Source organism: Equus caballus, chromosome 8 (genome assembly GCF_041296265.1).
Source record: "Equus caballus isolate H_3958 breed thoroughbred chromosome 8, TB-T2T, whole genome shotgun sequence".
In the NCBI taxonomy this organism is placed as follows: Eukaryota; Metazoa; Chordata; class Mammalia; order Perissodactyla; family Equidae; genus Equus; species Equus caballus.
This window is the reverse complement of record NC_091691.1, coordinates 11,793,149-11,807,780: the sequence shown is the minus strand read 5'-3', so window position 1 is coordinate 11,807,780 and position 14,632 is coordinate 11,793,149. Positions and strand designations below refer to the sequence as shown.

General features: G+C 56.0%; 1 protein-coding gene across 1 annotated transcript; it reads left to right on the top strand.

Moving 5' to 3' along the window:
• The first annotated feature begins 3,910 nt into the window (after positions 1 to 3,910).
• On the top strand, positions 3,911 to 7,256 carry CRYBB3 (crystallin beta B3). Its single transcript, XM_023646949.2, has 4 exons — positions 3,911 to 4,128; positions 5,013 to 5,145; positions 5,630 to 5,772; positions 6,946 to 7,256. The coding sequence occupies exons 1-4, from the start codon at positions 4,025 to 4,027 to the stop codon at positions 7,109 to 7,111; spliced, it is 546 nt and encodes a 181-aa protein (XP_023502717.2). The 5' UTR covers positions 3,911 to 4,024; the 3' UTR covers positions 7,112 to 7,256.
• The last annotated feature ends 7,376 nt before the right edge of the window (positions 7,257 to 14,632 follow it).

Genomic DNA, 14,632 nt, shown 5'->3' with positions numbered 1-14,632 from the left:
GGTCTCTCCGCAGCTCTCCATTTACAGATGAGGAGACTGCGGTTCTGACCTTCAGTGACCCCCCCAAGGTCACCTGGGTCCACCTGCTTCCAGAGTCCAGCTGTCTCCCACAGCATCCTACCAGCATCTCCAGGGATGCGGGGCAACTGGGTGCTACGCTGACTTGCGGATTTTAGCCACAAATGACAACAAAAGAAAACCTTTCTGCTTAATTTACTCCTTGGCCCATCATCATTTCATTCATTCAATAATCATTAAATATTCATCACAGGCAAAATTATACTTTATAAGACACTTTAAAAATGCGTGAGTTTACTTTGTTTTGCTTATGAATAAGGTGACGATCAGCATCACCTTTATTTCGGAGGCTAAGAGCCGGACCCTGAAGCAGGCCAGCCCCTCTTCCTCTCCGCTGTGTGACCCTGGGTAAGTGACTTCACCTCTCTGAACTCTTTTCCCATCTGTAAAACAGAGATCATAATTCCTCCCCTAAAGAGGGCTGGGTGAGGATTGAACACAATGCTCATGAAGCTGGCACAGGGCCTTGCACATGGTAGACCTTTGATAAATGGTAGCTGTTATTCGTATGTGCCTTTTATATGAAGAAAATAAATCTTTGATGCGTCTGTTACAGCATCGTGTGAAAATGGTTGGATGGATTTACACCCAATCTGGAGGGTATGTTTAGGGTGATCTGACTTCAAATTTAGGCCACATGGCACATAGGAAAATCGAGATTCTGGGGTGCCTCACTTTAAGAACTGGAGGCTTTCCAAGGATGTCAGGCCCCCCCAAAGAGAAGATGGTTGCTCTGAGAAGCCTAAGAAAGAGTAGGGATGGGGCGCTGGCGAGCACTACATCCCGATGCCCACGCCTGGCACGTCGGGCTTCCCACAAAGCTGATGAGGTCCCTCTGCCCCCAGGAAGTCATCAGAGGCCTTGGCCCAGGACACAGGCGCTGGGGCCTCCCCAGGCCGCTATTGGAGTGAAATGGCCTGAACGGAATCGGTAGGACAGGGCGCTGGCTCAGCAGGCCGGGATGTGCTGGGCTGGCAGAAAGCGCCCATAAATAGGACACTCCTTGCAAAGGCGGATGGAGTCTGCAGCCAGTGCTGACCCCTCGGTTCTTCCCAAGGCGCCAGCAGCAGGTTCATTCCGGGACGTGCAAGGGCGGGGAGCAGGTGCTGCCCTGGCAGGCCCAGGACTTTGGGGGTCCCAGTGGGGCGTGCACTGGCCCCCCGCACAAATCGGGGGTTCACTTGAAGGTTGGGGCCGAGAGGGCGGACCGGATAACAGCCCCAAGGCCAGCTGGCATCAGAGGGTGGTGCCCTGGGCATGTGCTTGGGGTGGGAGGCCTGCAAAGACTGAGCACAGCTGAGGAGGGCGGTGGGCAGACGGGGCTGCCACGTCTCACCAGAGTCCTCCAGGAGCTGGACCAGGCTCTGCTTCCCGCGGAGGCTGGGCGCAGACAGGACAGCCAGCCTGCAGGCTGTGCGTCCCTGGGCCCGGGTCCAGCTTCGATGGGCCGTGCCCTGTGCATGCAGGAGTGGCAGTGCCTGAGCCAGGGGAGGGGAGCGGCTGGGTGCGGGGTGTTGATATGGGTGCCCTGTGGACCGCTGTGGATGTCTGAAATGGCCTGCGTTTGTGTGTGTGTGAAAGAGGGAGCGAGGCCGTCCTTGTGCAGTGGACAGGATGTGACTGTGTACAGGGACTATGGGAGATGGTGTGCATATGTGCGTGTGTGTGCTTGTGCGTGTGCTGATAGACTGCAGAACAGCCTCTGTGTCGGCGTTCGGGACAATCACGAGAATCCTTCCACTTCTGCGGGGCCTGTGTTGTGTGTCACGGTCCCCGTGGGATGAACGGGAGCTGTCTGTCTGTGTCTGTGTCTCTTTAAGTGGCAGTACACAGCAGGTGCTCCATAAATGCTTATGGAATGAAGAAGTGAATGTATGGAAACTGGGCTGGAGCAGGTGTCTGAGGACCTGGTCCCGCATCATGCTTTCTCCAGCTGTCTGTCTGTCTGTCCATGCCCTCCAGCCTGTGGTCCCCTGCTCATCCCAGCGCAGGGCCGGGCTCTGAGGGGCTCACGGAATCACTGGTGCGTGAGGCAATGAGCGAACAGAGACTCTAGTCTGGAGTGCAGAGGGGAGAGATCCCTGCAGAGGAAACGCCCCGGGGCCTGCCCTCTGACCGGGGTCCGAGGTGGTGTCTGTGCTGAGCTCTGGGTGTGGGGGCAGGGCATGGGCTTTGGGGCCAGGCCGGATCCCGACCTCGGGGAAGTGGCCTCCCCTCACAGGGCCTCAGGGTGCCTCTCTGTAAAATGGGGATCCCGATCCCACTGACTGTCCCAGTCTGCATGGCCCATCGTAGACGCTAGGTGGATGTTTGTTGAATGACTGAATGACCAAATGTAGGTTGTGAGTAATGACCACATGCCATAGGCAGCAGAGTTCTGTAGCTCATCCTCGACTCCAGTCACATCAGCACCTGGTTTCTCCCAGGTGGACCTGGTGACCCGTTTTCCTTTGGTTGAATCCAGAGGTGTTCCTGGGAGATGGCGGAGCAGCATGGAACTCCGGAGCAGGCTGCGGCTGCCAAGGGCCATGGAGGCCTTGGGGGCACCTACAAGGTACTGGGCGGGGAGGGTCGGGGCCTCAGGGTCAGCATCCCGGCCAGGCAGCCTCTTTCCAGAAAGGAGCGGCAGCCCTTCCACAAGCTGGGCCAGGAGGACACCTGTGCCCTCTGCCGTCAACTCGCTTCGTGACGTCACTGCCTCTTCCCTCTTCTGTGGAGCTGGTCACACACACCCTGCCTGTCCCAACGGGGCGGGGGGCCCCGGGGGGTTCAGGAAACTGGTATTGACCCTCCTGCCTGACCTCAGTCCAGTTCCCGTCCGTCGCTGGACCTCAGCAGCCCCACGTGGAAAATGAGAACGATGCTCACCCCCCTCGTCCCCCGGAGCTGGCGGGAGCTCAGTGCAAATGCCATGATGGGACAGAGTTGGAATTTGCTGTCTCTGCCCTCTCTGAGTGAGCCCCGGGGGCTTCAGTTTGAGAAGGGCTCAAGGATAGGTTGACTACAGAGCTAGCGGGGGCATTTCTGAGGCCGTGCCGGTGGCTTTAGAGTGGAGGAAACGGGGAGGGAAGAGCAGCCAAGAGGCCTGCCTGGCTCTGGGGCTGATTTGTGGGTGACGCTGGGCCAGCCTTGCCATGAGGACCCTCAGCTTCCTCCTGGGGAGAGCGCAGGGCTGTGCTAGTGACCTCACGGGCATGGCACATCCTCAGAGGCAGCTTGCCCACCAGAAGGTGGGCACCACTCCCAGCCCTTCCTGCCTCCTTTTGTCATCTGTGGGCCTTCTGCTGTCCTTGCCAGGGCAGGGGTGCAAAGAGCCGGCTGACTTATTGAATCCCAGTGCCTCCACTTAACTTGCTGTGCAACCTGGGACAAGTGACTTACCCTTTCTGAACCTTCTATAAAATGACCAGAGCAGATGTTCCCCAGGGACTTGCTACAGAGACAGTGGGCTTCGAGGTGGATGAGAGAGGCAAAGCCTTCCTCTGTCTTTGCAGCCCCTTTCTCCCTGGGTGTAAGGCAAAGTTCACCCCATTATTGCAAACTAACATTTCATCTGTCTTGCACTGGGTTTTTTAAATGGGGAAGTTTCCCATTAAGAAAAATATATGGCCTCTCTTGAAAAGTTTAGAATGGGGCCCGCATTCGCTCCTCCGTAAGCAGCTTCATCTCCCTACAGTCCTAATGGGGTCGAGACTGGCCCCTGCCACGTGCCCGAGTTGCAATCCCTGGATTAGTTGAGCTTCCTGGAGGCGGTGCCTTGCATGGCCACCAGAGGGCAGCGCAAGCCTGTGGCGCGGGCTCCAGGCCGGGCGAGGCGGAGCGATGGAGCGGGCGGGTGGTACCTCCGTCCCCGCCCCGGGGAAGACGGCGCGGGTCAGGCGCTGGGGCCGGGGGCCGGGCCCGCGGGCCGCTCAGGACGCTGCCCTTCCAGGTGATCGTGTACGAAATGGAGAACTTCCAGGGCAAGCGGTGCGAGCTCTCGGCCGAGTGCCCCAACCTGACGGACAGCCTGCTGGAGAAGGTGGGCTCCATCCAAGTGGAGTCGGGGCCGTGAGTACCGGGACCCGCAGCCCCTCCGCAGCCCTGAGCCTTCGGGGGGTCGGGAGGTCCGGGTTCCAGCCCTAGATGGGCTGCGGGGCCTCAGGCGGCTCGCTTCCCATCTCTGGCCTCCGTTTTCCCATCTGTACAATGAAGGGGTTGAACTGTGATCGTGTTAGAATCCTTCTAGCTCCGGATCCATGTGGATCTACGCAGCGGGAGCACAGAGGGGGCCACCCGGCACCTGTTCAGTGTCTGCCAAGTGGGACTTCATCATTACGATTTGAACAAATAATTATAACATCTGAAACTGACCATGCGCTCTCTCACTGAAACCTCACAACGGCCCTAGGAGAGAGCCACAGATGAGGAAACTGAGGCCAGAGTGGTTAGGTGACCCGGCTGTGTCCACACGGCAAGCAGGTCCCCGCCAGGCTCTGAATTCTCGTCTTCGGATTGGAAGTCCAGGCTCCAACCCCCCGGGGGATCCTGGGCAAGTCCCATCCTCTGGGCCTCTGTTTTCTCATCTGTCAAATGGGGATAATGATGGCACATATTTCAGAGAGGGTTTTTGTGAAAATGAATGGAATGATGCACAGGAAGAAGAAAGGAGAGTCGACCGTGCAGAACTTACTCGCCAGGCATTGTGCTCAGCACGTTTCTGAGCATCCGCCATGGGCGGCACGTAAAATAGATTCTCAAGACTGTTTCCCAGGACGGGGTGCGGGCTCAGAGACTCAGCTCCCAGTGTCCTGGGAGCTCCCTCCATAACAGGCCCGGGGGATCAGTAGAAAGGTGGGCAGGAGGGTGCCGGGTCAAAGGTCCGCCCTTCCCTCGCTAGACTCGGGTCCTCCCCCGGCAGCAGCACAGGCGGCCCGGCCTCTCTCCTCCCACAGGTGGCTGGCGTTCGAGTGCAGGGCCTTCCGCGGGGAGCAGTTTGTCCTGGAGAAGGGGGACTACCCTCGCTGGGACGCCTGGTCCAACAGCCACCACAGCGACAGCCTCCTGTCCCTCCGGCCCCTGCACATCGTGAGTACAGCTGTCACTCTTCTCTCTCCCACCTGCTTCCCCCCGCCCTTGGTGGCTGCTCCAGCCCTTTCTCCTTGTCCCAATAGCTAATGCTCCTTGGAAGGGGAGTGGGAGGGGGAAAGCTGGGAAGAGCAAATCAGAATCTGGTTTAGTGAAGAGGGAATGCAGCCACCTTAATGATTTGGTCTTCCACCCTCTCTGTGCCTCGGTTTCCCCATCTGCTAAATGATGGCGTTGAATGAGACCTGAAACGCCCCCTCTTGGTTTCACGGCTCCCTGGCTCTAGGGCTCTGAAGGAACCTCTAGGCCCCCACCCCTCCTGCATTTGGGGGTGGGGGAGCCCCATGAGTCCCCCCGCCCCAGGCAGTGGGCTCGGGGATGGGCGTTATTTTGTGGCGACTTGATTCCTGCCTGCATCTGGAGCCTCCCCGACCCGGGTTCTGGGCCTGGGAGCAGCCGCTTCACCCCGTGGTCTTGCCCCCAGGATGGTCCGGATCACAAGCTGCATCTGTTTGAAAACCCAGCTTTCAGCGGCCGCAAGATGGAGATAGTTGATGATGACGTGCCCAGCCTCTGGGCCCACGGCTTCCAGGACCGCGTAGCGAGCATCCGGGCCATCAACGGGACGTAAGGGACCACCCCCACCCTTCCCCTGCCTCATCCTCGTCACTCACAGCTCGGGCTCCAAACAGAATCTCTGTTCACCGTGTTTCCTAGAGAGCTGACACCTGCTCCTCCGGGGCTGGAGGCCCGTGCTTCGAGTCGGCTGCTCCTGCAGCATCCTTGCTCAGAGCCCCACTCTCGAGCCTCAGGATGCGAACGTCCAATGGCTCGCACTCCTGTACCACTGGGTTTTCAGGAAGCCTTGACTTATAGAAAGATTTATTTATTTTTATCACATGAAATCTGTCCATTCCCCCCCCCCAATCCTCATCAAAGTCTTCACTCCTTTTCTGAACATCCCCAGACCCTTGAACTGATTCTCAGATTTTTTCCTCTCCACAATCCTTGTCCTTCTTGCCCTGGTGACATCGTGGTTCTCTAGATGTGACCTGAGTAGTACATAGGCAAGCAGGTGCATCACCTCCCTCCTTCTAGGTTTAGTATCTCTGTTAATGCAATCTCAGAATCATTTTCCCTTCGTTAGTGACTCCATCTCACTTGTGTGCTTGTGATCCGGGGTTGGGCCCTGAAAGATGCCACCTCTTCCTGATAATAATTTAGTCACCAACTTTTTACTGAGCATCTACTATGCGCAGGGTGTGGGGGCAATAAAATTACGCAGCCTCTGCCCTCAAGAAGTTCACAGCCTGATAGGGAGGCAGACAAGGACACAGGTACTCACAGTGTGATCAGTGTTGTGATGAGGATGCTCCGGGAGTCCAGGGTGGCATTCGATTCAGCCTCCAGGTATCAGGAAGGGCTTGCTGGAGGAGGAGACATCCCAATTGAGATGTAAAGGATGCGAATGACAGAGGGGTAGGGATAAGGATGAGGCAAGGAAAAGTGTTCCAGACAGAAGGAACAGCATGTGCAAAGCAGATTCAAGGCAAGTAGAATGAGAGAGGCTGGAGTCCAGGGTGTGAAGAAGGAGGGTTGAGAGATGAGGCTAGAGACATTCCCTGAAGGATCTTGTGAGCAGGGTAAGGAGTTTGACTTCTTCCCGAGGGCACTGGGGAGCCGGGGAGGAATTTGGGCAGGTGGAGAGCATGGGCGAATGCTGGCTTTGAAAGGCTCGCTCTGGCTGGAGGCGGGAGATGGGAGGCTGACCGGCCTGCCCCGGCCTTGCCATCCCCGCAGGTGGGTTGGCTACGAGTTCCCCGGCTACCGTGGACGCCAGTACGTGTTCGAGCGGGGCGAGTACCGCCACTGGAACGAGTGGGACGCCAACCAGCCGCAGCTCCAGTCCGTGCGCCGCATCCGCGACCAGAAGTGGCACAAGCGGGGCTGCTTCCTCAGCAGCTGAAGGGCACCCAGGCCCCAGTGGCCCCGGCCCGCCCCTGGGGGCAGCAAGGGCAAGAAGAGGAGGCTCCAGGGCCGGGGGGAGGGCCCGCCTGTCCACCCTTCCCCGGAATCTGCTCAATAAAGCCTGGGGCCGGGCCCCCACCTGCCATGTTCCTCTGTGTCACTTCTTGAAGGGCGAGGCCTGGGGGCAGCTGTGGGAGGGGCAGGCCGGAGGAGGCTGGGGGAGGGTTCTCAGACCCCCGAGGGAGGGCTGTGAGCTGTGCGCGTGCTCTAGGCTCTAGTCCCTTCAGGTGGAACCACGCGCACATCCTGCCCTGATCTTGTGTCTGCCTGTCTGTCCGTCCATGCATCCATTTTTCCTTCCATTTTTCCATGTTTTTTTCTTTCCATTGATTCATCCATCCTTCCTTACACTCACCCATTTATGTCTTCTTCCATCCATTCTTCCATTGATCCATCCATCCTATCTCTCTCCCATCCATCCACCCACCCACCCATCCATGCAGCCATGCATCCATCCTTCCTTCCATCCATCCATCCACTCATCCATCCATCCATCCTTCCTTCCTTCCGTCCATCCATCCATCCACTCATCCATCCATCCATCCTTCCTTCCTTCCGTCCATCCATCCATCCACTCATCCATCCATCCATCCTTCCTTCCTTCCGTCCATCCATCCACCCTTCCCTCCATCCATCCACCCATATATCCATCCATCCATCCATCCACCCATCCATCCATCCATCCATCCATCCATCCACCCACCCATCCGTCCACCCATCCATCCATTTATTCATCCATCCATCCATCCATCCATCCATCCACCCACCCACCCATCCATCCATCCATCTACCCACCCATCCATCCATCCATCCATCCGTCCATCCATCCACCCACCCACCCATCCATCCATCCATCCATCCATCCATCCACCCATCCATCCATTTATTCATCCACCCACCCATCCATCCATCCATCCATCCATATATCCATCCACCCATCCATCCGTCCTTCCTTCCCTCTATCCATCCACCCATAGATCCATCCACCCATCCTTCCATCCATCCATCCATCCACCCACCCATTCATCCTTCCACTCATTAATTCACCCATCCTTCCATCCATTCTTCCTTTAACCCATCCATCCAGCTATTCATCATTTCCGCCTCTATCTCTATCTGTCTGTCTCTAGTTTCATTCATTTATTGAGAAGATGACAGTGAGAGAATGGAGAGTGGTCAGAGAGGGAGTGGGGTCAGGGCATTCAGAGCTCCACAGACTCCGGGAAACTCTGACTCTTCTCTGGAGCTGGGAGCCGTGGAGAGCCCGAGGGAAGACAGACACAATCTACCTTAGGGTTTAATAGGATTCCTCTGGCTGTGGCTTGGAGAACAGACTGTGGGGCCAGGGGGCCTCAGGGAGGCCACTTGGAGGCCACTGCGAGATCCGGCGAGCCACGATGCGGGGATGCCCCGACCCTCTCTCTTCCACGCATCAGTAACTCTGTCCCCTGTCCAGAGGGCTTCTGCAGCCTCAGCTGGGGACTGAGCCCCATCCCACCTCCCACCACTGACCGTCACTGCTCTGAGCCTCAGTGCCTTCATCCAGCCAAAGGAGGACGCTGTGGCAGTGCCGGGCGTAAATGCGAGTCTCCTCTGCCCGCAGTGGGAAGAGGAGGGAGTGTCCCGTCTGACAGGTGACAGCTGGCTTCCCGCAGCCCTGGGGACCGGCCCCTGGCCCTCCCATCTCCACGAGCCAGTCCTGCGTCTTTTCCCTGACTTTGTTCCCTGTTGTGCCCGGAGTCGTCCCAGCCACCTGCCGCCTCCACGCCGGCGCGGCTGATGTGTGGGAAGCCGTGGGCGCCACAGGGAGACATTGAAAAGAATAGGCAATTTTCAGTTACTTCGGCCTGCTTTTGAAAAAAATATGCAGAGCCAAGAAACTGCTTTGAATCATTTTTACTTAGGGTGTAGGGGAGAGCTGGGGCCGGGCCTCAGGCTCGGGGGTGGGGGCACCCAGCACTGGGCAGACAAAAGGCAGGGCTTGACTCCCCTGGGTGGGGATGGCAGCCCCCCGCAGCTCCTCACCCAGCACCCACTCCTTCCTCCCTGTCACAGAGAGGCCTCGTCAGCTTTTACGCGTCAGTGCTGACTGAACGCCGGACCCAGGGCTGTTTACACATCGTCTTCCTGAATCCTAAGAAGAACCCTGGACAGGAGCCACAGTTATTATTCCTGTTATGACAACAATAATAATAGCCACCACCGTGCCGCCCCTACTGTGCGCGGAGCACACCACTGGGTGCTTTACAGTATCGTCTCCGAGATACGGACAGGTGCTCATGATCCCCGTCGGCAGAGGGGGAAACTGAGGCTCCGAGCGCTGAAGTAAATTGCTCCGAGGGCCACAGCTTTTAAGTGGTGCCACCAGGACTTAAATTCACGCCTGTCCCCAGAGCTCCTCTCTCCCCACCCGCCGGCCGTTGATGCCGGGGTTGGGCTGCCCTGAGGCCTCAGCTGCCACTGCAGCTGTGGCTGTGGGAGAGGCTGCTGCTGCTGGAGCGTCTTCTATGTCCTAAGCATTGGGCTGGGAGTTGTCACCAAGAAGGCCCGTTCATGGCCCCTGGGGACCGCGTCAGAAGAAGGCTTGCAAGGAGGCCAGCTCAGTGCTGGGTCGGAGGGGTCCCATCCCTCCCTCGTGCCAGACTCGGTCCCAGGGTCTGGAGCAGGGCTGACTTTAGGGGTGGGGTTCAGCTGGACCCTCAGATCTGGGGCTGACCCAGGAGGTCACTGACATCGAGTGCCTGTCCCAAACCTCAAACACATCATGACTGTCTGTGTCGGGGAGCACTTTCTCTCTGTAGATCACGATGCGTGGTCGTATTCAGTCCTCCTCATGGCCTGGGAAGCTCAGAGAGGGGCAGCCGACGGCTGAGGTCACGCAGCCAGGGGGTGGCAGAGCTGGGATTTGACCCCAGGCCCGTCTAACCCCCAAAGGCTGCACTTAGCTCTGGCCGAGACTCAATTCTGTCTCATGCAGCAGCAGAGCCTGAGAGCGACAGGGTAGCAGAGTCCTTCAGGGACAGGAGGTGAGGTTCAGCGCCAGGACGTCTCTTTACCTGTTTAATTGAGGGGTAGTGTAGACTAATGGTTAGAGACAGCCTGGCCAAGGGATTAGAGGCAATATGACCGAGTGGGGCCCTTGATCTACACCACCTGGCTTCCTTTCCAGGCTCCACCACTTAGTGTGTGCCTTTGGGCAAGTCACTTAACCTCTCTGTGCCTCCGTTTCCTCATCTGTAACACGGGCATAGTAACGCTACCTGTCTCATAAGTTGTTGTGAGTGTGAACGTGAGTTTAGTTTGCAGAAAGGGCTAAAAACATCGCTTAAAGCGAAGTGTGTGCTGGGTAAGTGTTCACCCCCCTCCTCCTCAACGATGATGACCCTGGAGATGGGCTCCCTGGTAGAGCAGAGGGACCTCCCAGTTACTCAATAAGGGGGCTTCATCCTAAGGACGCCCATGGAAAGGAGGAAATAAGAAAACTGAGCCCCATGGCCCGGCTTGGAGAGTCCAGGCTGCGACAAGCCTTCCTGGGAGAGCAGGGCTCACGGAGACGGGACAGGAGCGCGAGGACCGTCGGGAGCCGGGCGGCAGGCCCTGCAGGCATCCTCCTACGGGTCCACCATCCGTGGGCCTCTGAAAATGCAGCCCCCACTCCGGTTCTCTTGGGGGCCCCTTGCCACGTCCTGCGGCCAGCTGCCCCCTCTCCTCAGCCCTCCCCCGGACGCCCTTCGTCTGGCCCCGGATGGCAGCGGACGCCGTGTGCTTCCCAAGATCCCTTAGGACTCCCAGTGTGGGTGGGTCCAGCATCCACGAACCTCGGTGCCCGGGGGTGGCTGGACTTCCGGAGAATGCACGCCCACCAGGAGCAGCCCTCGTCCAGTGGCGGATGGGAAATGGGATATAAATACCCCAGCTCCCTCCCTCAGGGGGGAACTTGACCAAGCTTTCCACCCATTTTGGGAATTCAGGATACCCCTGGCCATGCTGCCTGTAGTGTCTGCATCCTCCCCTCTGGAACGGTCTGTGCGTGTGGCTGCATTACATTCTAGATGATTCTTCACCGGCCTGTGAAAATGTCAAACGCACGTTCAGTTCAATATTAATTTCCTCTCCAAACTCATCTGTCATGAGGAGCACCAATCCCTGCTCCTTTTTACGTCGTCTGGCAGAGCTGTATCCAAAACTTTACATATGGAAATGCACGTTATTATACATTTTGTTATTCTTTTATGTTATGGTCAGGACGTTTTATTACTGATTTATTCTGAAAGCATCTATGTAGTTGGTTATAGTGTCAGTTGTATTTCAAGAGAGTGAAAAGGCTCTCACAAAATGATTGTCCCAAGAAGGGAGCATTGGTGCTGACACAGTTGAGAACTTCTCTGAGGCTCCAGTGAACTCTGCCTCCTTGTGTCTAGGGATCCAACTGCATTTGGGGACACCAAGGCCCACCCCCTTTGTAGCAGCGAGAAGGCGAGGCGGAGCAGAGGGTCCAAGTGTATCAGCCAGGCTGTGCTGGGTAACAAACAGCCCCCAAGTCTCAGTGGCTTCTAACAGCACAGGCCTGTTTCTCACTCGTGCCACACGTCCAATGCTGGTCAGCATGGTGCCTTCTCCACATGGGCACTCACGACCCCCAGCTGATGGTGACTCCACCACCTTGTGACGCTGCCATTGCAGGGTGGTGGAAGAGAAAGCTCTGGAAAGTCTACCACCTGCAATAAAATGATTAGACCTGGAGATTAGACCTGTCACATCCGCTCAGAATCCACTAACCAGATCGGATCCCATGACCCCGCCCAGTTTCAAGAAGACCCAGAGGTACCCTGTGTTGGCCGTCTTTGCGTCCCCGCCTCACTTCCCCTCTCCCCGCTGACACTCCCAGGGGTCACCTCTCAAATAAACTGCTTGCCCTTGAGCGCTTTTCTTAAGGTCTGCTTCTGGCAAAGCCCAAACTGAGACACCGTCGCTCTCTTCTTCGTCTCTCATTCATTAATTCATTCAGGCAGTCACCAAATATCTTCCGAGCTCCTACTATGTGCTGGGCCCTGGGCAGGTCCTGGGGACGCAGACAGGACGGAGCCTCATCTGGAGGAGCATGTGGTCCAGGACACACCACAGACGAAGCGCTTTGAGATCTTAAGAAGCTACCAGCTGTCTGCGTCACTCCCCACTGAGTCCACAGCCGGCACACAGTAGGCGCTCGGGGCGTGGAGATGAAGGAAGGAATGAGCACAGAGAAACACCCAGGCTGCTGACAATCTCTGGCCTCACCCCTGTGAGTGAGGGGATAAAGAAGAGATAAATATGAAAGGCTTTGGAAATGTCGTGGTGGACAGAGATGTCACAGTAGCGAATAACGGAAGAGTCACAGTTCCCGAATGCTCTCTCGGGGGGCTTCGCATGATTGGCTTGCTTCCGGAAGGGTATCGTTAGTAACGCTCTACTATCCACGGACCACAGTATTTCAATCCTCACGGGCGTGAAGGAGAAGAAAACTTCCATTTGCAGGCAGAGAAAACCAAGGTGAGAAGAAGGAAGAGGTGTAGGGTGAAGGGTTTGGATTCTAAGAATCCTGAGTTCTGAGTTCAAATCCCATCTCCACTACTTCCTGGCTGTGTGGTCTCGGACAAGTTACTTAACCTCTCTGAGCCTCAACCTCCTTATTTGTAACGAGATACTAATAACATCCACCTCAAAGATGGTTGTGGGGATTGAATTTGATGAGAAAGCAGATCAAGGGGCCACCAGGGAGCTTAGCAGGGGCTCAATCCACAAAGTCCAACTCTGCTACTCACTGGCTGTGCAACCTTGGGCAGGTTGCTTAATCTCTCTGAACCTTGACTTTCTCTTCTATAATGTGGGATGATCGATAAAGGCAACACCCACCTCTTGGGTTTGTTGGGAGGATTCAAAGAGAAATAGGGACAGTGCATGACTCATGATAAGCTCCTGCACTATCTAAATTTAGAAATTCATATTTATTAAGACACAGCTAGGTCTTGAATCCATCTATTTGTTCAACAAATGTTCCTTGAGGTCTGTTATGGGGGGTGGATTTTGACAATATTTTTATTGTGGTAAAATATACATAACATAAAATTTACCATTTTAACCATTTAAAATGTACAGGTTAATGGCATTAAATACAGTCACATTACTGTGCAGCCATCACCACCGTCCGTCTCCAGAACATCTCTCATCTTGCAAAACTGAAACTCTGTCCTCATTGAACAACAATCCCCATTCCCCCTCCCCCACCCCTGGCAACCACCCTTCTCCGTTCTGTCTCTATGGAGTTAACTGCTCTAGGAATGTCCCATGAGTGGAATTTTCAGTATTGGTCCTTTTGTGTCTGGCTTATCTCACTGAGCATAATATCCTCAAGGTTTATCCATGTTGTAGCAGGTGTCGGAATTTCCTTCCTTTTTCATGGCCAAGTAATATTCCATCATATGGATAGACCGCATTTTGTTTATCCATTTGTCTGTCAATGGACACTTGAGTTTTTCCCACCTTTTGGCTATTGTCAATAGTGCTGCTATGAACAGGGATGTGCAAGTATCTGCTGGAGCCCCTTCTTTCATTCCTTCGGGTGTCTATCCAGGTGTGGAGTTGCTGGATCATATTGTAATTGTATGCGTAATTTTTTGAGGAATTGCTATACTGTTTTGCATACTGGCTGCACCATGTTACAGCCCCAATCTCTGTTTTAAGCCTCTCAGCTTGGACCCTTTGTCACAGCAGCCCTAGAAATAATAGGAGCACCCACTACATGTCAGGCGCTGGAAGTGGGATGCGACGGTAAACCAGGGGGACGATGGCTCGTCTCTCCTGATGCTCGTTTCCTCATCGGAAAGCCAGCAAATAAATGAGTCACGTCACGTCAGGTGGCGAGAGATGCTACAGCATGGCTGGGGGGCTGGTGTGTGTGCGTGTGCATGTGTGTATGTGTGTGTGTCCACATGTTGCGGGCCTGGAAGGTGGGGGTGAGCAAGTCTCCTCTCTCGAACCCAGTTTCCAAGCCCCAGCACTGTCCCCTCCCTCCTGTCTGGTCTCAGATTCAGTCAAGACGCAGCCCAGCTGCACGGGAGCCGCGCACACGGAGGAGCGCCAGGGAAGAGCGAGGGCCCATGGGGCAGCGATGGGCCGGTGGCAGCCATTTGAGAACTTTCTCCAAACCTCAGGGGCCCGGGGTCCTAGGAGCACCCCACCTAAGAACCGCAGGCGCCTTCGGGATGAAGTTCTCTCTTCTTGGTCTGGCACCATCAGGCCCCTGGCCACCTTGGCCACCAAGCTGGAGCCCTGTTCCTGCCCCCATCGCAGCCCACACAGTAGCTACACGGACCTGTTTTCAGGTCTCCTTTCAATACCACACCAGCGCACAGCACACGGGCCCTCTCTGCCCGACTCCGTTTCCCAGGTTAGCTTCTCCCCATCCCTGAGGACACTGTTT